This window comes from Giraffa tippelskirchi, chromosome 4 (assembly GCF_054371585.1).
Source record: "Giraffa tippelskirchi isolate mGirTip1 chromosome 4, T2T-mGirTip1v1.2.pri, whole genome shotgun sequence".
Classification (NCBI taxonomy): Eukaryota; Metazoa; Chordata; class Mammalia; order Artiodactyla; family Giraffidae; genus Giraffa; species Giraffa tippelskirchi.
In genome coordinates, this window is record NC_137278.1 from 172105055 (window position 1) to 172125432 (window position 20378).

General features: G+C 46.0%; 1 protein-coding gene and 1 long non-coding RNA gene across 13 annotated transcripts; one reads left to right on the forward strand and one right to left on the reverse strand.

Moving 5' to 3' along the window:
- Nucleotides 1-1861: 1861 nt before the first annotated feature.
- Nucleotides 1862-19295, reverse strand: CIMIP4 (ciliary microtubule inner protein 4). 12 transcript variants are annotated; one of them, XM_081596362.1, is made up of 7 exons: nucleotides 19248-19295; nucleotides 19034-19120; nucleotides 16592-16651; nucleotides 13706-14157; nucleotides 11515-11659; nucleotides 2210-2320; nucleotides 1862-2015 (listed from the first exon to the last, which is right to left on the reverse strand). In XM_081596362.1, the coding sequence occupies exons 3-7, from the start codon at nucleotides 16611-16613 to the stop codon at nucleotides 1927-1929; spliced, it is 819 nt and encodes a 272-aa protein (XP_081452488.1). In that variant the 5' UTR covers nucleotides 16614-16651; nucleotides 19034-19120; nucleotides 19248-19295; the 3' UTR covers nucleotides 1862-1926. The 12 variants fall into 12 exon arrangements, with proteins under 12 accessions (XP_081452488.1, XP_081452491.1, XP_081452496.1 ...); XM_081596365.1 differs by having other exon boundaries at nucleotides 2206-2320; XM_081596370.1 differs by having other exon boundaries at nucleotides 19194-19295.
- A 99-nt stretch (nucleotides 19296-19394) lies between these two features.
- On the forward strand, nucleotides 19395-20307 carry LOC145547255 (uncharacterized). The gene is made up of 2 exons (XR_014083679.1): nucleotides 19395-19586; nucleotides 19884-20307. It is a non-coding gene; the product is annotated as an uncharacterized LOC145547255 (long non-coding RNA).
- The last annotated feature ends 71 nt before the right edge of the window (nucleotides 20308-20378 follow it).

The following is a 20378-nucleotide window of genomic DNA, read 5'->3' on the forward strand; positions in this document are numbered from 1 at the left end:
AACTGACTCCTTGGAAAAAACCCTGGTGCTGGGAAAGATTGAAGGGGGTGGAGAAGGAGACGACAGAGGATGAGATGGTTGGATGGCATCACCGACTCGATGGACATGAGTTTTGAGTAAGCTCCGGGAGTTGGTGAAGGACAGGGAAGCCTGGTGTGCTGCAGTCCATGGGGTCACAAAGCGTCAGACATGAGTGAGTGACTGAACTGCCCTGAACTGAAAGATGAAATCTAGTTTTTCTCACACAAGAACAGTGTCTTGCAGAAATTAGGTACCTAATATTAAGAAGCTGAGCTGAACTCAATGTCTTACACAGTCAGGTACCCAGTAAATATTAAATCAAGCCAAATTCACCTCCCTGTACGACATCCAATCCTACCTTAAAGATGTCACTCCTTTTTGTGGAAGAAGGGGCCCTCCCCCTTTTTCTGCCAAAGATGCACTTTTGATTTTTCCAGAGGATGATGGTCACTGTGGCAGACAGTTATTGTGGTGAGTCCCCAGTGAATTGTTTCTGCTGATAAGAATGCTCTTGTTTAGCCACCTCCCACTAGAAGTTTGACTTGTCCCTATTTGTCTCTGACCACAGGGATATTAACAAGCCAGTGTTAAGACATGATAAGTTCTAACACATTGAGTCTTGTCTCCTTGAGAGACTCGTTCTTGGAACACAGTCACCGTGCCAGGAAGAAGCCCAAGCTGGCCACAAGGAGAGGCGGAGCTCCAACAAAGAAAAAATGATGCCCAACCGGCCTCCAGCTGAGGCACCGGGTATGTGAGAGAAGCAGTCATTTTCACAGCAGATGCCCCATGGAGTAGAAATGAGCCATACCTTCTAACCCTGTTCAAACTGCACAGTCTAAGTAAATAAATGATTGTGGTCATTTTAAGCTCCGAGGTTTGAGGTTGGTTTAGTGCAAATCAGTGATCTGGGCGTTGGGGAGTGCTATGTCTTGGAGGCCCACCAGGTTATAAGCTTCAGGATCAGATGGGAAGCATGACTGTCTAACCTGGAACCCCTTCTCTGGGGATTCTTCCTTGGTGCCCCAATTCCGAGGTCCCTCCTCTCTTGTTACCAGGGGCCCTTATTAGTTCAAGGTAAGTTTGACTTAAACAGTGAGAAGATGCCCAGGTGCACATTATAAGAAGTCCAGAGGGAGTGGGCGGTGTGTGTGGGGGGGGAAACTTCTGGCCAAGAGGATGGAGTTCAGTGAGATCACAGGGGACCAGATTGTGCTGCAGTGTCTGCAGTTCCTTTAGTCATAGGGTATCTGCCAAGAGCTGTCTGCTCTGCACGTTTCTCTCACCACAAGAGGAGCAAGGGAGGTTCCCAAGCTTTCCAAGTAGAGAAAAGGATTTCCCAGAATGCTCCACACACCCACACCTTTTCTTGCATCTCATTGGCCCAAGTTGAATCACATGCTCCTTTCTGAACCAATCACTTTGTGTGTAGAAGAAAGGGTCAGAATTCCTGAAGACCAATCAAAATTACCCCTGGATTGGAGGAGGCGTGGCCAGTTCCTCTGAAGTCCATTTGATCTTGGGGAAGGAACAGATGTCTGGAAATAATTGGGGTTGTGCTAGGGAGGCCGTGCAGTAAGATCCAGCAGGGGTCCCCTATAGGAGCCCCTCACCCCCGGCGGGGCACCCCATGGGATTGAGCAGAGCTCCACTTCGCTCTCACATCCTTTCCTGGAATTATGAGGGAAATGTGTGTGTGTGTGTGTGTGTGTGTCCAGGAGGAAAGGCTGGGGTGGGGCGAGGAGGGAACGGTGCTTCTGTCCTTTCTCAGTAGGTTTCTCCAGCACTGCACATTACCCTCTCCCCCAACCTGAAGAGAGGAGCCAAGCAGAGACAAAGGTTCGGATGTGTGCCTTTCTTTATTAGCACTTTCTCTGAGCGGAGGGCACCTCTCCTGGGTTGTATCTACTTTGAGTTCTTGTTTTTGCTCTTTTCTTTCTCATCCAGTGCTTTCTGCAAGTTCATGTTCATCGCATTTTTCTGGTGCCACCGTCCTGCAGAGAAGAGAGAAAGAGCCAGCGCAAATCACCAAGAGGACCTCTGGAGTGTGCAGGTCCCAGTGGCAACCCATATGTCTTCCGGGCCCACCCCAGGGCTCTACCCGCTGCTGTGGTTTCTCTCAGGACCTTAGGCCAACACACCCTACTCAGAGAGTTCCCTCCTCCCCCAACCCCAGCTTCCCACCTACCCAGATCATCCGTCTTCCTGCCATGCCAGTGCTCTAAGTCCCTCATCGATTTCTCAATCACCTCGGGGGTGTAGGAAGCCTTCATGAGGCTCTTCGTCTCCTGTGGGGCCCCTATGGAACCCCATGAAGTAAAGAAGCACCAAGTCAACAGAGGTCAAGTACTCCAGGGTTCATATCTGGGTGTCAGTTTCCCCTGTGGATCATGGGTTGTGGAAGGGCAGGGGATAGGAAGGGTTAGGCAGAGGAAGGCTGGCCTGGACTCAAACCCAAGGTCCATCATTTATGGACAGTATGGCCTCAGATAAGATTTTAATCTCTCAGAGCTTTGACCTCTTGATCTGTTCAAAAGAATAAAATGTTCTCACAATTTTGGGAAGATTACATTCCTTGGAGCAGCTGGCATGTGGCAGTTGGTACTTATATTTTCATTTAGGTCTGTGTGTTAACAGACCTATATTTTCATTTAGGTTTGTGTGTTAAAACACACACAAGGAAATAGTTACCATGATCAAAAGTCAGAAAAATCATCAGAGGACCAAATTCCAAAAGACACAAGGATTTGAATGATCAGTTACAGAATATAAAATTATTGTCATTCAAAAAAAAAAATTATTGTCATTCAATGTGTGAAGTTGTGAAAAAGAGAATAAAAACATAAGCAAAGAATAAAAAACTACCCAGAAAGAACAGACAGGTTAGTAAGAGAAGCAAATGGAATTTCAGAAATGAAATATAATAGTTGAAAGGTAATGGGTTCAATCCCTAGGTCAGGAAGATACCCTGAAGGAGGGCATGGCAACCCACTCCAGTATTCTTGCATGAAGAATCCCATGGACAGAGAAGCCTGGTGGGCTACAGTTCATAGGGTCACAAAGAGTCGGACACAACTGAAGAGACTGAGCATGCACACACAATGGATGGAAAATAAAAAGAAAGGTGATGGATGGTAAGAGGCCTGGGATTTGCTTCAGAATTATCTGGGGTGGGAATGAATGGGTGGGTGAGGAAAATGATGAAACAAGATTAGTTGTGTATTGATAATTATTGAAGCTGGATAGAAAGTGCAATATCTGCTTATTAAACTCTTCTCTCTACTTTTCTTTAAGTTTGAAAACTGGCATCATAACTTTTAAAAACAAATTCAATGGACAGGTAAAAGAGCTAATTAGATACAGATGAGAAAAAAGTGGTAAACTAGTAATTAATATCTAAAGAAATTAAGTAGAATGCAGCATAGAGGGGGGAAATAAAGATGTGGAAAATAAAAAGCTGTTAAATGAAGATTAAATGAGAAGGCCTAACATATGTCTAATTGTAATTCTAAAGGAGAGAGTGGAGAAAACAGGGAGAGACAATATTTGGAAAGATAGTGGCTGGAATTTTTTCAGAATTGATGAAATACATGAATCCTTAGATTCAAGAATCACAGTTCCTCAGTCAGTTTAAGTGAAAAGAATTCCTTACCTAGGTACAATCAAGTAAAATTTAGAATACCAGAGACAAAGAAATCTTAGAAATAGCCACAGAGAAAAGACAGATTACTTACAGAGAATAATAATGAGTTTAATTAACCATCCAAGTGAGAAGGAAATAACTTAGCATCATCAAAGTGCTGACAAAAAGAAATCAACAATCTCGAACTGTTTACAATAACTCTTCCAAGAATAGGATGAAATAAAAATCTTTCTGAGCTTAAAATTTACCAACAACAGAGATTTCCTGGGCAGTCCAGTGGTTAAGACTCCGTGCTCCCAATGCAGGAGACACAGGTTTGATCCCTGCTTGGGGAACTGAGATCCCATAGGCTGCACAGCTTAGCAAAAAAAAAAAAAAATACCAACAACAGAATCTCACCCCAAATATCTTCTAAACAACATAATTCAGAAAGAAAAGATTATCCCAGAAGGAAAATCTGAGGTAAAAGAAGGGATGGTAGGCAAAGATATTGGAAACCTTGAATAAATCTAAATACACATCAGTTATAACAACAGTACCAATGTTGAATATATGGAGCAAAATAATGACTGTGACCAGTAAGTATTTTTGAAGATTTAGCAGGTGCTCAGCACAGTTTCATTCAAAGCTTTACAGAATTTCCTCACTGAATTTTCCCAACAACCCTAAGAAGTGTGCTTATTACCCCCATTTTGCTGTTGAAGTCACTGAAGCACAGAAAGGTTAAGTCATTTGTCTAAAGTCACGCAACTGGTAAGTGAAAGATGGAGGACTCAAACTCGGACCCTATGGCTCCAGAATCCACAGCTTAAACTACTTTGCTTATGTAGAGTAAAAAGCCTGTAAAATAATAACACGTTAGCTGATATGGAGGGGTGGCAAGAATAAAGGTGAAGCGTTCTAACACCTTTATATTGTCCAGAAAAGCTGAAATACCTTGATTAACTTTAGAATTTGCTAACTATGCATGTAAAAATGTCAAAGATAGGAAATTCACTGGAGGTCCAGTGGTTAGGACTGAGCTTCCACGGTAGGAGAACTAAGATCCTGCAAGCCACACAGTTTGTCCAGAGAGAAAAAAAGTCAAGGATAACCACTGAGAGAATAGGAAGAATAAGGACAAAAATTAGATTGGGGGAAAAAAGAAAGCTCACTCAAATTCAAAACAAGGGAAGGAGAAAAAAAGCAGCATAGAAAAATTAGGTCAAACAGAAAGTACAAAATAAGACCATAAAAATAAATCCAAATCTATCAGTAATTAAAATAAATATAAATGGAGTAGACCGGCTGTTTAAAAAACAGATGATTAGGCTATAGATGTTTTAAGATATACATTGTTTAAAGCACATTTAAAGCAAAAGGACACAAAGAGAGGATAAACATGGAAATACAGAAAAGGATTAATAATCACAAAATCACAAAGCAATCTAGTCACACTACATTAACATTGGATAAAATAGACTGTAAAGCAAAAGCACTATAAGAAATAAAAGTAACTGCAGTTCATTCTGGTGACATAATAATTCTAAACTAGCTGCACAGGAATAATCACAAAATTGGTAAAGCAAAACTGACAAGTACAAAGAGCAATTGACAAGGCTGCTATCATAGGGAAAAACTTGAAGGTACATCTTTTAGTAATTAATAGATTAAACAAAAAATATTAACAAGGAATTTGAAGATTTCTATGGAAATAATTAGCAAGCCTGCTTTATTGAACAAATACAGAATCCTGAACTCAAATTATTTTCAAATATATATTGATTATCTATAAAAGTTGACCATCTGCTGGGTTATAAAGCTCCACATTTGAAAGGACTGCAATTATTACAGGTTGTGTTCTCTAATGATGATGCTATTGAGAAAGAAATCCACTTTTTTAAAAAGTGATTTTTATGGTGTTTGGTATTTATCGATTTAAATGCTTACAGAACACAATGTTAAGTAAGAGACTTGGACTGAAGCCCTAAGGCTAGTAGAGATCAGATAACAGACTGAGCTGTGAAATGACTCCTGGGGTCACTTGGGGAGCTTGACACATTGCCCGAAAGTTTGGAGGGCACCAAGGCTTGTAACAAGAGGCATTGGCCCCAGATAAGAATGTGCCAGGCATAATCCCTCAAGTGCAAGGACGTACATGCATGTGTTTCCGTGAACCAGGTGTGAGCTAGTGGAGAGAGGACCAGCCTGGAGCCATTTTCAATCCTGACTCTGATCTAGTCCTTCTCACTGGTCCCCCTGCTTCTAGTCCTGCCCCTCTGGGTTCTGTCCTGTAACACTACAGACAGATGGATCCTTGGAAACAGAAGTCACTTCTTAGTACAAAATCCTACGGTGGTTCCCAGTAAAAGGGCCAGAAAGAGCCTACATCCTTAGCATGGCCCCTATGCCTGACTGCTCTTCCCCTGCAATCCACAGGCTGAGCCCCACCCTCCACCCCCCACTTCTGGTCTGTACGCAAACGTCTCCTGCCCAGGAGGTCTGACACTATAGAGAAAAGCAAAGGGATTGTTAACAAGAGTCATACAGGGACTTCCTTGCCTGTCAAGTGATTAGGACTCAGCACTTTCACAGCCATGAGCCAAAAACAACAAAAAAAAAGGGTCAAACAAAAATGAGATGAGGCAGCTGGGAGAAATACAGGAGAGGCTTCCGAGGTCCCTGTAAAGCCCCCCATTGACTCAGGAGGTGGCATACAACTAGTTATTAATATTCTTTATACTCTACACCCAGGCTTTATACACTCTTCTACATGACAGTTTTTACAATTAAAAAAAAATATGCATCTGTTGTTTAATCACTAAGTCATGTCCAACTCTTTTGTGATCCCCCTGGACTGTAGCCTGCCAGCCTCCTCTGTCCTTGGGATTTCCCAGGCAAGGAGTGGGTAGCCATCCCCTCCTCCAAGGGGTCTTTCTAACCCAGGGATTGAATCCTCGACTCCTGTGTCGGCAGGTGGATTCTTTACCCCTGAGCCACCCAGGAAGCCTGATAATGCATCTATACTAATTTAAATGCAGGTATACAAGTTTGGTTTAATATTTAAAAATCAGTTACTATAATTTACCACATTAACAGATCAAAGGAAAAAAATCATATGATCATCTAAGTAATAGCTGTATGACTTCGCTGGTGGTCCAGAGGTTAAGACGCTGTGCTCCCACTGTGGAGGTCATGGGTTCCAACCCTGGTCAGGGATCTAAGATGTTGTGAGACACAGCCAAAAACAGAAAAACTTTATGGGGCTTCCCTGGTGGTCCAGTGGTTAGGACTCCACCCTGCGGAGGGTCTGGGTGGGGAACTCATCCATGCAAGCTGAGCAGTGCAGTCAAAAAAACTAAACAAAAACAGCTGTAGAAATAGTTAATACAACTCAGCACTCATGCACGACTTTTTAAAAAATTAAAGTGCTAACTAGGAATAAATGGGATCCTCAATCTGATAAAAGGTACCTTCAAATTCTTTTTAAGATATTGGATTTAATGGTAAAATGTTAGAATTAAGAAGCAGAGAACGATACCTGTGTATTTGCACCATTGTCCCAGACAAGCCAGCTGGAACAGACGGTACAAAGATGGAATAGAGCCTCCTGGGTAATAATGGTCCCAGGCTGCCAGACGTTAACCCCAACTCTGACTATTCCTAGCTGTGTGGCCTTAAGCAAGTCATTTTTTCTATCTTAAAAAGGTGGTGGGGGCAGATATAGCAATACTGCCTAAGGTTCTTATGAAAATTAAAATGTATATACAGTACTTAGAGCAGTGCCTGGCTCATGTTACATGCTACACATTGTTATTATTAAAAAGAAGAAGCCCCAAAGAATCTACAAACAAATTATTGGAATTAATAAGAGAACTGAGTAAGCCCTCTGGATGTAAGATTAATGTACAAAAATTAAAATTGCCTCTGTGTATATAAGCAGCAAAGTTAGAAAAGAATCACATTTTAAAAAAGATACTACTTGCAATAAGCAGCAAAAAATAGATAAAAGATTTTTCCAAGCAAGTCTAACAAAAAGTTGTATAATTTTTGTAGAAAAAAAATTATAAAGTGTTATCGACATATTTTGAAGGTAGATTTAAATTAATGGGGTTGTAGACCATACTCATGGATTGGAAAATTCATTGTCATAAAACTGACAACTGCCCCTAAATTGAGCTGTAGATTCAATGTATCAATACTTTCAATCAAAATGCCAAAAGGATTTTTCATGGATATTGACAAGCTGGTTTAGAATTTATATGAAGAGCAAAGAGCCTAGAATAAGCTAAGATGTTAGCTGTTCCTGCTGGTGGTGGTGAAGGGGTGGAGAGTGAAGACAGCCCAACCAGATATCAGGCCACTTATAATACCCTGATAATTAGAAGTGTAATATTAGACCAGTGGACAGAATAGAGAGCCTGGAAACTGATCCATGCACATAAGGAAACTTGATGGAAACCAGTGGTACCTCTGCAGGTCACTGAGGGGAAAGGATGAGATTATTCAGTAAAAAGTACTGAGAAAATTGGTAATCCGCACCAAGGAGAAATTAACAATGAATCCCTGCTTCACACTAAAAACAGAAATCAACTCCACATGGATTAAAAACCTAGGTGTGAAAACCAAAACTAAATATTTTAGTAGACTATATAAAAGATTATCTTTATGACTCAGCATGGCATAGGATTTCTTCAAGCCACTCCTCCTGGACCCTTCTCTATCTCAGTAAATGACAATCTCATCCTTTAAGTTGTTCAGGTCAAAAATCATGACATCAACCTTTATTCCCTCTCATGCACCCCAAATCCATTGGTTAGTGTATTGTGTTTGCCCTGCTTTACACAAATAGCCAGGCTCCTTCTGTATCAGATCACCTTCACCATTACCTCCCTGTGCCACCATATTGCACAATGTGTGTGCATGCTCATTTCTGTCCGACCCTTTGTGATCCCATGGACTGAAGCCCATCAGGCTCCTCTGTCCATGGGATTTCCCAGGCAAGAATACTGGAGTGGGTTGCCATTTCCTCCTCCAGGGGATCTTCCTGCCCCAGGGATCGAACCGGCATCTCCTACATCTCCTGCATTGGCAGGCAGGTTCCTTACCACTTGAGCCACCTGGGAAGCCCATTCTTGCACAATGGTACCCATCAGAGTCATAAAATGCAGCAGCCCTGCTCTCTAAACCAAGCCCCCATCATTTACCCCACCTGGATTTTTGCAGGCACCTCCTCACTGGTCTCCCTGTTTCTATCCCAGCTCCCTGTGTTCTCAACACAGCAACTGGAGTGATCCTTTAATCTAAGTCAATGCCATTCTCTGCTTAAGACCTTCCCTTGGCTCCTCACCTCACTAAGAGAAAAGACCTTCCTGCGGCCTTCCCCACCTAGCCTGCTTCTTCCCTCCCACTCCTGTTCAGCCACAGGTGCCTCCTCAGCCTGGAGCAGCAAATGCCAAGACCAACCTGGGCTGATGGAGGGGAATGGATGGGTGAGGCACACTGCCCGTCTACTTTCTGCTGGGTGCAGAAAGCAACGCCCTAATTTGTAAGCCCTTGCCAATTTCTGGAGTGTCAATACAGTTGACCTTTGAACAATATGGGTTTGAAATGCACGGGTCCACCTATATGTTTATTTTTTTCCAATAAATATAGTACTGCATTTTCCTTCTACAGATCTTTGAAAATTAACTAGGTGTAGGGGAAGTTTGTGTTTGGTTATGGGTCACGATACATGAAATCAAAAGAACTAAGATTTGAGTCCTGATTCTGTTTCAAGTATCTCAGCGTCCTCCCTTGGGGGTGTCATTTATCAATTCCTTTGTTTTGGGGGCAGAGATATTAGTACTTGGATTGTTGACTGTGTGCTGGGGGTGCAGGTGGGGCGGTGGTTGACACCCTGACTGCTCCATGTTCAAAGGTCAATTGTAGGACTATGGCCAATTGTAAGATAGCTCATGATATCAACAATTTGGTAAAATTTAACAATCAGCTCTTAGAAGCTGATGCAAGCTAGTTTGCACTGGCTCCACGGGTTTGCTCCCTTGGCGCAGTTGTGTTTCTAGGGCTGGCTGAAGCGTGCACTTGCATGTTAGTCGCTCAGTCATGTCCGACTCTTTGTGACCCCATGAACTGAAGTTGGCCAGGCTCCTCTGTCCGTGGAATTTTCCAGACAGGAATGCTGTAGTAGATTGTCATTCATTCCCTTCTCCAGCGGCTCTTCCCAACCCATGGTCTCCTGCATTGCAGGCAGATTCGTTACCATGTGAGCCACCAGGGAAGCCCTGGGTGAAGTATACACAGATGCTTTTTCTATCATTCTTTTAAATGTATGTAGACATCACCATATAAAGACACACATAAAATTATTGAGTGATAATTGTCAGGGAAGGCCGACTCCCAATACTCAGAAAGGGACAATCTGAGGTTTTATTCTCTCTTCTCTCCCCAAGCACTACCCTTTCTTCAAGCTCAAAGGAAAACTCAGAAAGTTTTCCAGTGGTTGTCTGGTTCCTTGGGTGATGAGGATCTGAGCCAGGTAGGAGGTTTGCCAGGCCCTGAGGACACTGAGAAGGCATAGAGTAAGGAGGGAGGAAAGAAGGGGCCCAGAAGGACTTAATATTTTGCAATGAAGCCAAACTGGAATGTAGGGACAGAAAGAAGCTGCCCCTTGCTGACCGAGGACCCCCATCTGAGCAATCAGTTAGACCCCTGGGAACAGGGTCATGTTTTGGGAGGTGACCAAGTACTGGGAAAAGACTCTGGGGCTTTGCAGGTGGAAGAAAAACCTGGATTTGAGTGTCAGATCCACCTCATACTATTGAGAAGCCCTGTGAAAATTGTTTCCCATCAGCCTGCGAGATGGAGCTAGGGGTACTCCTCTGATAAATAGGACCTCAGAGGCCCACAGGACTTGCTGCAGATGTCCTAGCCTCTGACCCACACTTTGCCCTGGAGGTGCCCCCACTGGGCTCTGGGAAAGAAAAACACTGGCCTGTCAGATAGTAAGCTGGTTCCTCATAAAATCTTGTCATGTTATAAGCCCCATTGTACCAAGAAAGTACATAAAGAAGGACCATAAAGAAGGCTGAGCAATGGAGAATTGATGCTTTCAAATTGTGGTGCTGGAGAAGACTCTTAAGAGTCCCTTGAACTGCAAGATCGTCAAATCAGTCAATCCTAAAGGAAATCAACCCTGAATAGTCATTGGCAGGATTATTGCTGAAGCTGAAGCTCCAAAACTTTGGACACCTAATGGAAACAGCGGATTCATTCGAAAAGACTGTGATGCTGGGAAAGATTGAAGGCAAAAGGAGAAGGGGGAGGCAGAGGATGAGATGAGTAGATAGCATCACTGATGCAATGGATATGAATTTGAGCAAACTGTGAGAGACAGTGGAGGACAGAGGAGCTTGGCATGCTGAAGTCCATGGGGTCACAAAGAGTTGAACATGACTTAGCAACTGAACAACAACAACCAAGAAGGTTGGCTGAGCCTCAGAGAGGTTAAGGATCCTGCCTGAGGCCACACCCATTGGCTAAGCTGAACTTTGAACCCAGAAAGTCTGATACTGTCACTGTAACCAAACTAGACCAGACCAGAGATGCACTGGCCTCCTCTTGGCAGAGGAGGGGGGAGGTAGGGCTGACTGCCAACTGGAAGGGACCATCTGCTCCATGAGGACAGACTTGCCAGGGGACTGGGCATTCCCAGCACTTGGCACAAGGCCTGGCATACAGGTGGCCCTTGGTGGCTGTGAAATGAGTGTCCCTGGGGATCTTAGATTCCTTTGGGGATCCAGGTCCTTCCTGCCCCAATGACTTGAGGACTATGGGTTTTCATAGCCCCTACCCTTATCTTTCGGCCTGACCTTGAAACAAGTTTGACCGCATGTTGTAGCCCAGATCATAGTAGTCTGAAAAGATGGAGGTAATTTCCGTGGGGCTCTGGATCCTGCTGGGCCATGAGCTTGGCCTCTTCTGGCCCTCCAAGGCTTCCCCAATGGCCTTCCGAGCCTAAGTAGGAAGGGAAGGAGGGAGAGAGAGAAGACAAAAGGTAGGGAAGCAAAGTGAATCCCATATCTCCCCTCTAACTTCTCCTCCCTTAGAGCCTACCCTCACCACCCTCTCCCCACCCTAAGCCTGCAGGCTTCAACCAACTCCCAGTCCTGGGAGCTGGCATAGCTGAAGGCCCTCCAACCTCCCATACCACCTCAGCTTTCACATGGGCCTCAGGCATCAAGGAAGAAAATGATCATGAAAACTTCTCCCTACATTGAACGTGTGAATGTGTCAGTTGCTCAGTCTTGTCCAACTCTTTGTGATCCTATGGACTACAGCCCACCAGGCCCCTCTGTCCATGGGATTTTCCAGGCAAGAATACTGGAGTGGATTGCCATTCCCTTCTCCAAGGGATCTTTCCGACCCAGGAATCAAACCCAGGTCTCCTGCATTGCAGGAGGATTCTTTACCATGTGAGCTGTCAGGCAAGCCCTATGGAACATCACACCAGGGGACATCTTTATAAGGTGGTATTATTTCCACAGTTTATAAATAAGGAAACTTGGCCTCAGGGCAGGGACTCAACCCAGCATACAGCTGGAGAAGGAAGCTCTGGTTGGCCTCCTACAATGGTAGGAGTGGTTGAGCCCAGGCCTAGGAGCCAGGAAACCTGGTTTGGGTCCCAACTCTGCTGTATACCAGCTGCTAATTTGGGCAAGTCTCTGCTCCCCTCTGGGCCTCAGTTCCCCTACTCTTAAAATGAGGGTGGGGGCAGAGCTGGGTGGTCTTGAAAGTAACTTCCAGTTCTAATATTTGCTGGCCTGATGACACTTGTGATCTAGGTCACAGCTGGACTCAAAACCAAACAAAAAACAGATCTCTTGATTTAAGCCCAAGACAACGATGGCCAAAGAGAGAAATGGCATGTTCCCTAAGCTAAGAAGGGCAGAGAGGGATTGTGACCATACTGCCAACCTCAAGTTGGGGCAAGACCCTCTAAGTGGAGTGGGGGAGGGGTTAAGATTTTGACTTCCCAGACTAACAGGTGCAAGGGTCACCCCAGCTTAAGATGATAAAGCAGAAAGGGACCCACCCATAGCCTTTCTGACCCTGGCTCTTCTACTTGTTCTGTGTGACCCCAGGCAGATCATTTCACCTCTCCGAGCTCCAGATTTATCATCTGTTAAAAAAGATGGTGAAGGACAGGGGAGCCTGGTATGCTGCAGTCCATGGGGTCAAAAAGAGTCAGACATGACTTAGCGACTGAACAACAGTAAAAAAAGAAACGATGACTAGTGCCTGGCCTGCTGTACAGGGTATCCATTATGAGGATTGAGATGGTGACTTTGAAAATATGTCTCAAAACGCCACAAAATATCTCTGTTTGACCAGAAATGGCAGGTAGGCAGGTAAGTTTTCTCTCAACTTTCAGTTGATCAGCACTGAGTTCCTGCAATGATGTATGATAGTGGGGAAAAAGCACCAGCATCGATGCGTGATGTCTGCTGTGAATTCAGGCTCTGTTATTTGCCAGCCTGATCTAGCCGGCCTCACTTGACAGATGTAGAGACTGGGTCCAGAGAGGAGAAGGAGCTATACAAAGGCTCCCAGGATTCAGGGGCAGAGCCAGGATTCAAACCTAAATCTTCTATTTCCCAGTCAATCCTGTCCCCTTGAGGAGACTTAAGTTAAAAGCATCTAATTCTAACATAAATCTTGTAAGTGCAAAATCATTACAAACCAGGGCTCCAGAATCTGCCAGCCAGTTTGGATCCCATTTAACTTGGGTTAATTTACTTAAGCTGGCTAAAGCTTGGGCTTCTAATCTGTAAAATGATGATTATTATAGTACCTCCCACACTGGGAAAATTGAACGGTTAGATGTGAATACTAAACAGTGCACAGTGCCTGGCCCATAGCAAGTGTGCAGTAAACACTACTCTCTGATGATATTATTACAGGGACTCTGTACTCAAGAGCAACTTCCTTAGGGGTCCTCATTGCCCATCTCCACGCTTGACCCTCCTGCCACCCTTAGCTTCCTATGCCCCGTTCTGACACCTGCTCTTCGGAGACCAGCTGGTCCACCACGTTGCTCCCAAACTTGTGACGGATGTTGTTAGGAATGCTGCTGCCGCTCTGGCCCTGGGCCCCAGAGTTGGGGTCTTCCTTCAACCCCTGGCATGGCTGAGCCCCTTCTCGTAAGGAAGCCCTGCTCTCCCTTGAGGAGGGTCTGAAGCTCCCCTTCTTCAGGGATTCCGGGTCTGAGTCCCTCCAGGGGGATCCCCGGCTGACGGCTGAAGGGGGTGGAGGCGGGATCTCCTCCAGGGAGACCCGCCCCATGGAGCTGCTTCGGGGGCTGTTTCCTCGGTACAGGAATGGCTTCGGGGAAACTGGGGCCTGGTACTTGAGCTTGGAGGTATCCAAAGGGCTACGGGCAGCTCTCCAAGGGTCCGTGTCCTGCTGGCCTTCCTTGTTGTTGTTCGGATGGGCCCTGGTCAGAGTGGTTGTACCTGAAAAGGGAAGAGACAGGGAAGGAAGGAGAGAAGACAGATGCAGAAAGTGGAGGGTGGGAAAACGATGATGGGGGTGGGGAGGGGGAACAGACAGACAACCCAGAGTAGAAAAAAAAGATGGTAGGAGGTGTTGGGGGGGTAGGATGGAAAGAAGTCACGGGAGACAGAAGCATGGGTGAGAAATCAGGAGAGAGACCAAGAGAGAAGGTAGTAGCCTGAAAAGTGTCCCACTGGACAAGGCAGCCCTCACTGTTTTTGGCCATAGGGGCTGCAGCCCCAGCCTGATCAGCCTTGAGGCTAGCTGTGTGACCTTCAGAAAGGGAGGTGACCTCTCTGTGGTTTAGTGAACTGACTCCATTTAGTTAGTTCCCTTCTGCACCTTGAACCCCCCTCCATCCACCACCCCCGACCCCCGACCCCCAACAATCCAGTGAGCAACTGTGAAAGCTGGCAGAGGGCATCTTACTTGGCAAAATACAGAAGACAAGTCTGTCTCTGCCCCCTCCCCACATACAGCCACTCCCATAATCCTCAGTCTCAGGTGGTAGCTGTCCCTCCACAATGTTTTGGATGGATCCTCCAGTACTCCTGAAAGATACACAGCCCTGTGGGCTCAGGAGGAGCCCTGCCCTGGGCTGGGCTTCCAGCTCCCCACAAGCACAAGGCAGGGCCATGGTTGATCAGGCCAGTGCTGAGTGCTCTTACTGCTGTCTGCCTCCATTCTCTTGGGAAGGATCACTGTCCCCATCCTGGAAGCCTTGTCCCCAGAGGCGTCCTTTTCTTGGCTGCCTGTTTGTTGGCCAGAACCACAAGACAGGAGGGAGGGAAGGCAGTCTGGTCTGGGGGAACAGGTTTCTCCTCTTTGTGCAAAGAACAAAGGGGCAAGAACAGGATACTCTGACTTCAGCTCCATGGGGGTGATGGTGGTGGTGAGGAGAATGGTGAGGAGGAAGCAGGCAGGTCTCCAGGATTCATACTTCTGTTTCTCCCAGGCTGTGGTACTGCCTGGCTTCTCTAAACACATATATCTTAACTGCCTGCTCACCCTCTACTTGCCGTTTAGGGTTAGGAGAGCTGCAATGGCTGGGAACATATCTCATGCCCCTGGCTCAGAAAGCCAAAGCGTGTGTGTGTGTGTGCTCAGTCACTTCAGTCATGTCTGACCCTATGGACAGTAGCCCACCAGGCTCCTTTGTCCATGGGATTCTCCAGGCAAGAATACTGGAGTGAAAAAAAAAAAAAAAAAAAGAATACTGGAGTGGATTGCCATGCCCTCCTCCAGGGGACCTTCCGGAGCCAGGGATTGAATTTGCATCTCCTTGCGTCTCCTGCATTGCAGATGGATTCTTTATGTACAGAGTCACCTGGGAAGCCCAGTCAAATAAATAAATAAATAAATAATAAAAAATATTGCAGGGAATTCCCTGGCACTCCAGTGGTTAGGACTCCACACTCTCACCGCCAAGGGTGCAGGTTCAATCTCGGGTCGGGGAACTAAGACCCCGCAAGTTGTGTGGTGCAGCCAGAAAAAAAAAAAGAAACAATAATGCAGTGATTAAGGCAGGATCCTAGTTCCTCCTCAAGGGATATCTTTGAGTTTTTCTGCAGGAACTAAGGTTTCCACCCCAGTGGAGGATGAAAACTTCAGACTGGAGCATAAGATTCCTAGAGCACCACTCTGTTACCTCACTACCACCCAATCAGAAGGAAGTCACACATCTTGCAGCCTTCACCCCAAAGCCTATAAAATCTGTCTGAAAACCATTGAGGAGTTCAGGGGTTTTGAGCCTGAGCCCCCCATTTTCCTTGCTTGGCCCTACAAGGAACTTTTTTCTGCTCTAAACGCTGATGTTTTAGTTTATATGGCCTCACTGTGCCATGAGCTCATGAACTTGTGTTTGGTTACAAGAGTGATGGAGAAGGCAATGGCACCCCACTCCAGTACTCTTGCCTGGAAAACCCCATGGACGGAGGAGCCTGGTAGGCTATGGGGTCGCTAAGAGTTGGACACGACTGAGCGACTTCACTTTCACTTTTCCCATTCATGCATTGGAGAAAGAAATGGCAACCCACTCCAGTGTTCTTGCCTGGAGAATCCCAGGGATGGCGGAGCCTGGTGGGCTGCTGTCTCTGGGGTCGCACAGAGTCAGACACGACTGAAGCGACTTAGCAGCAGTAGCAGCACAAGAGCGGACACTAAAGTGGGGTCATAATCCCCAGACCCGGCAGATGGGAGGGGATCAGCAATCCTCTGTGCCCTTCGTCTTCCTTCTGTCTTCAGATAGAAGCCTCAAGGAAGTCGGGGCCACTCAGCAGGTCTAGAGGCCAAAGCAAGACTGAGAGGGGGAGGGGCTGGTCCCTGCTGTCCTCAGGGGGGTCCCTCCAGAGGCCCTGCATGTGCATTCAACATGTCCCTGCTTGCCCGTCCTACCTGTTCGGTGGCCCAGCTCCATTGGCTCTTGCTGTGGAACAGGTAATTCCAAGTTTAGTCCTAAAGACAAAGAAACACACAGGGTCATCTCAAATGACAAGTCTCTGTAAACAAAGATGAATGGAGAGCTGAAAAGGGAGACCTGTAGCCATCTGCCCAGTCTCTGACCAGAGGGCTCCCTGTGCTGCCTCCAGGGCTCTCTGGCACCAAGGAGCCCCCTGCTCCATCCACCCATCACCCCTGGCATTGGACCTGCTTCCTGGACCCAGGCAGGCTGGGTCACCCCATCCCCAGTGCCTCTTTCTCAAGGAACCTGGGGTTCCTTTTCCTCCTTTGCAGTCTTTTTCTTCTATTTCCTCCCCCGTCTGTACCACCCAACCCTCTCTAGGGGCCCCCAGCAGGTCCCTAGCTGGGAGGGGAATTGCCCCAAGCCCCCCACCTTGGAGACTACTTGCCTTCTGTGAATAGGATTTTGTCTATTTTTACTAACTGGTCATTCAAAGAGAGGAACCAGCTTGGCCAACATGGAGGAGAGCCAAGAGCAGGAATCGACTCTGGGATAATCTCTGTCTTTCTTCTAAAGAACAGGCCTTTGGGTCAAATTTGAGGGCCAGTGCTGGCATCTTCAAAAGCCTCTGCAGCTCTGTTCCTTTCTTCTAAGTGAATTTTTTCCTTATTCATATTCTCTTATCCTTTTGCATGTGTTTTTAAAGGACTTTTGTGAAATTTGTAATATGAATAGGATAAAATGATTTAGGATAAATGATGATTAATACCTAGATCTAAGTGGTAAGTTTCCTTTAATAAGGAAAGCATAGAAGCATCAAGTCAGAGCTGGAAAGAGTCTTTGAGATTAGTTAATCCAATCCCTTTATTTTACAGATAAAGAAACTGAGACTCAGAGAATGTGGTTTGTCAGGTCACCCAGCGAACTGGTCTCTGCCAATAAACTCAGAGAGGTTAAGAGCTAGATGAATTGTATTCTCTTGAAAAATCACTCCAAACAAAACACCCTATTAATTTTGACTTAATTGTTTGGTGATTGTGCAGCTTCTGATATGACTCTTAATGACCCTTAGCCCCCTGGTATTTTTTCCCCTCAACCCTTGAGTCTGGGCTGGACATCGTGACTTGCTTCCTTTAAAAAAAAAAAAAAAAATTCTTTGTTGGCTGTGTCAGGTCTTCAGAGAAGGCAATGGCATCCCACTCCAGTATTCTTGCCTGGAAAATCCCATGGACGGAGGAGCCTGGTAGGCTGCAGTCCATGGGATCGCAAGAGTCGGACATGACTGAGCAACTTCACTTTCACTTTTCCCTTTCACGCACTGGAGAAGGAAATGGCAACCCACTCCAGTGTTCTTGCCTGGAGAATCCCAGAGATGGCGGAGCCTGGTGGGCTGCTGTCTATGGGGTCGCACAGAGTCAGACATGACTGAAGCGACTTAGCAGCAGCAGCAGGTCTTAGTTGTGGCACACAAGATCTTCATTGCATCATGCGAAATCTTGCATTGCAGCAAATGGACTCTAGTTGTGGCTCATGGGCTTAGTTGCTCTAAGGCATGTGGGATCTTAGTTCCCCAACCAGGGATTGAAGTTATGTCCCCTGCACTGCAAGGCAGATTCTTAACCACTGAACCACCAGGAAAGTCCTGGAAGGGATGTTTGTCATCAGAATCTAGGGCGTGGGCTGAGGTGGACTGTGACTTGTCTTGTTTACTTTCTCTCTGACTCTTCTTGGCTCTTCTTCTTCTGCTGATGGAAGCAGCTTCTGTGTTGTGAGCTGCCTTCTGGAGAGGCTCCCGTGGCAAAGAACTGAGGGCCTGTAGCCACCAGCTCAAGAAGAAATGTGACTCTCAGTTCTACCATCTGAGGGACTGAGTCTTACCTAGGGCATGGTCATGGAAAGAGGTCCTTCACTAACTGTCGTTTGAGATGAGACAGAAGCCCTGGCCAATACTTTGATCACAGTCTGTGAGAAATCCTGAGACAGATGGCCCATTGAAGCTAATCTGTATTCCTGACCCACAGAAACTATGAGGTAATAAATGTTGTCTTAAGTCACTCAGTTTGGGGGTGATTTGTCATACAGCAGGAGATGACAAATGCAGCTCATGTGTTAAGCATTCCCCCATCTAGGAGACTAGCCTCTTTTCAGGAGGACTCAGTGAGGTGTTTGGAGAAAGTGTTAACTCACCCTCATTCACAATTGGAGAAACTGAGGCTCAGAAAAGAAATAGGACCTCTCGCAGGTGGTGCTGAAACCGAGCCCCACTTCTGTCTCCTTTGAGTTCTCTTTCTGCTCCTGTCCCTGTTCCCCAACCCCAGCCATCCCCTGCCCCCAATGTGCCCACTGGAGCTCCCCATCAGCTCCGGTGACACCCCCAGTCCAGAGAGGCCTGGACTGGCTTGAACAGAAGTATAGGCTCACTGCCAGTTTCTGACCTGGAGAGAAAGATCCCAAGAGATGTTGGTCAAGGAAGGAGGGAAAGTAGATCCCTTGCGGTCCAGGAGTTCTACTCACAAGCAGCTCTGCATAGAGAGAAAGAAGATGAAACCCCGTGTCCTGGCAGACTCCTGGCCCACCTCATGGTCCCTGCCTCACCTGTCCACTCTCTCTCATAACATCAGAAAACATGTGAACTGCCCTAGTATGTACCGAGGCCCAGGAGTGCAGATCTGCGCTGCGCAACTGCTGCTGGAGACCAGTGGATAGTTGCTGGGGAGCAGTCCACCCCCATCCATTGGAGTTGCCATGGTGATCACTGTACACAGGGCTCTGTTACCTCAGAGGGCTGATAAGCCCGCCCTGGGGAACAGAGGCCAGGGAGAGCCAGTACTGAGGGGGAAGCAGGAGCCTTCAGGCATTGCTCACTCTCTCATCCACTCAAAATGTCCAGAGTATTCACCATGTGTTTGGTTGCATGATAGGCACAGAGGGCTCAGATGCCATCAAGTGTGAAGGATGCTCTTGGGATTAAAAATTTGTTAAGAGAGGGTAATTAGTTTTATCTAGGGAAAAAGAGGTGGGGCTCACATAAGGGCCATTTGAGCTGGATCTTGACGTATGTGTAGGAGTTTAACAGTTAGAAGAGACTAGACTACTGAAGGCCCAGGTGTGATTTTGAGCATAAATTAGGTTAAGGGGAGTGGGGAGGGAAGGGAAAGATGTACCTGGAGCTATCTGAGCTGGTTGCAAAGGGATGAGGGATCATAGCAAAATGAGAGCAGGGGTGGAACAGCGAGGATCTACTCTCTTCCCCTTAAACCCCAAGGTTACTTTCTTCTCTTGCAGCTTCCTGATTCCTGCTGCCAGAGCTCTGAGACCTTCTTCCAGGGACTGAATCTGTTTCTCTTGTCCCTCCTCCCATCACTCCTCAAAAGGTCTTATTCTGAGCCAGGAAAGACACCCAGGGTAGAGACCACCTACCTTTGGCCTATTTTTTTTTAATTTAATTTTTCTTTATACTATGATATAATTATCATGTTGTGTTAGTTTCATGTGTACTGCAAAGTGATTCAGTTATACATATATTTATTTTTTTCAGATTCCTTTCCCATATAGGCTATTAAAGAATATTGAGTAGAGTTCCCTGTGATATACAAGTCCTTGTTGATTACCTATTTTATATTAACAAGTCTGTATATGTTAATCCAAACTCCTAATTTGTTCCTCCCCCCACCAACCTTTCCCCTTTGGTAACCATAAATTTGTTTTCGAAGACTGTGAGTCTGTTTTTGTTTTGTAAGTAAGTTCACTTGTATTATCTTTTTAGATTCCACATGTAAG

Excerpts from the sequence above, each read along its gene's own strand:
- CIMIP4 (XM_081596364.1), bottom strand. The coding sequence starts at position 14,834 with ATGGCCCTGCCTTGTGCTTGTGGGGAGCTGGAAGCCCAGCCCAGGGCA. Across the intron at positions 14,158-14,626 it reads TGTCTTCTGTATTTTGCCAA|GTACAACCACTCTGACCAGG; the intron begins GTAAGATGCCCT and ends TTCCCTTTTCAG. Across the intron at positions 11,660-13,705 it reads AGCTGGTCTCCGAAGAGCAG|GCTCGGAAGGCCATTGGGGA; the intron begins GTGTCAGAACGG and ends CTTCCTACTTAG.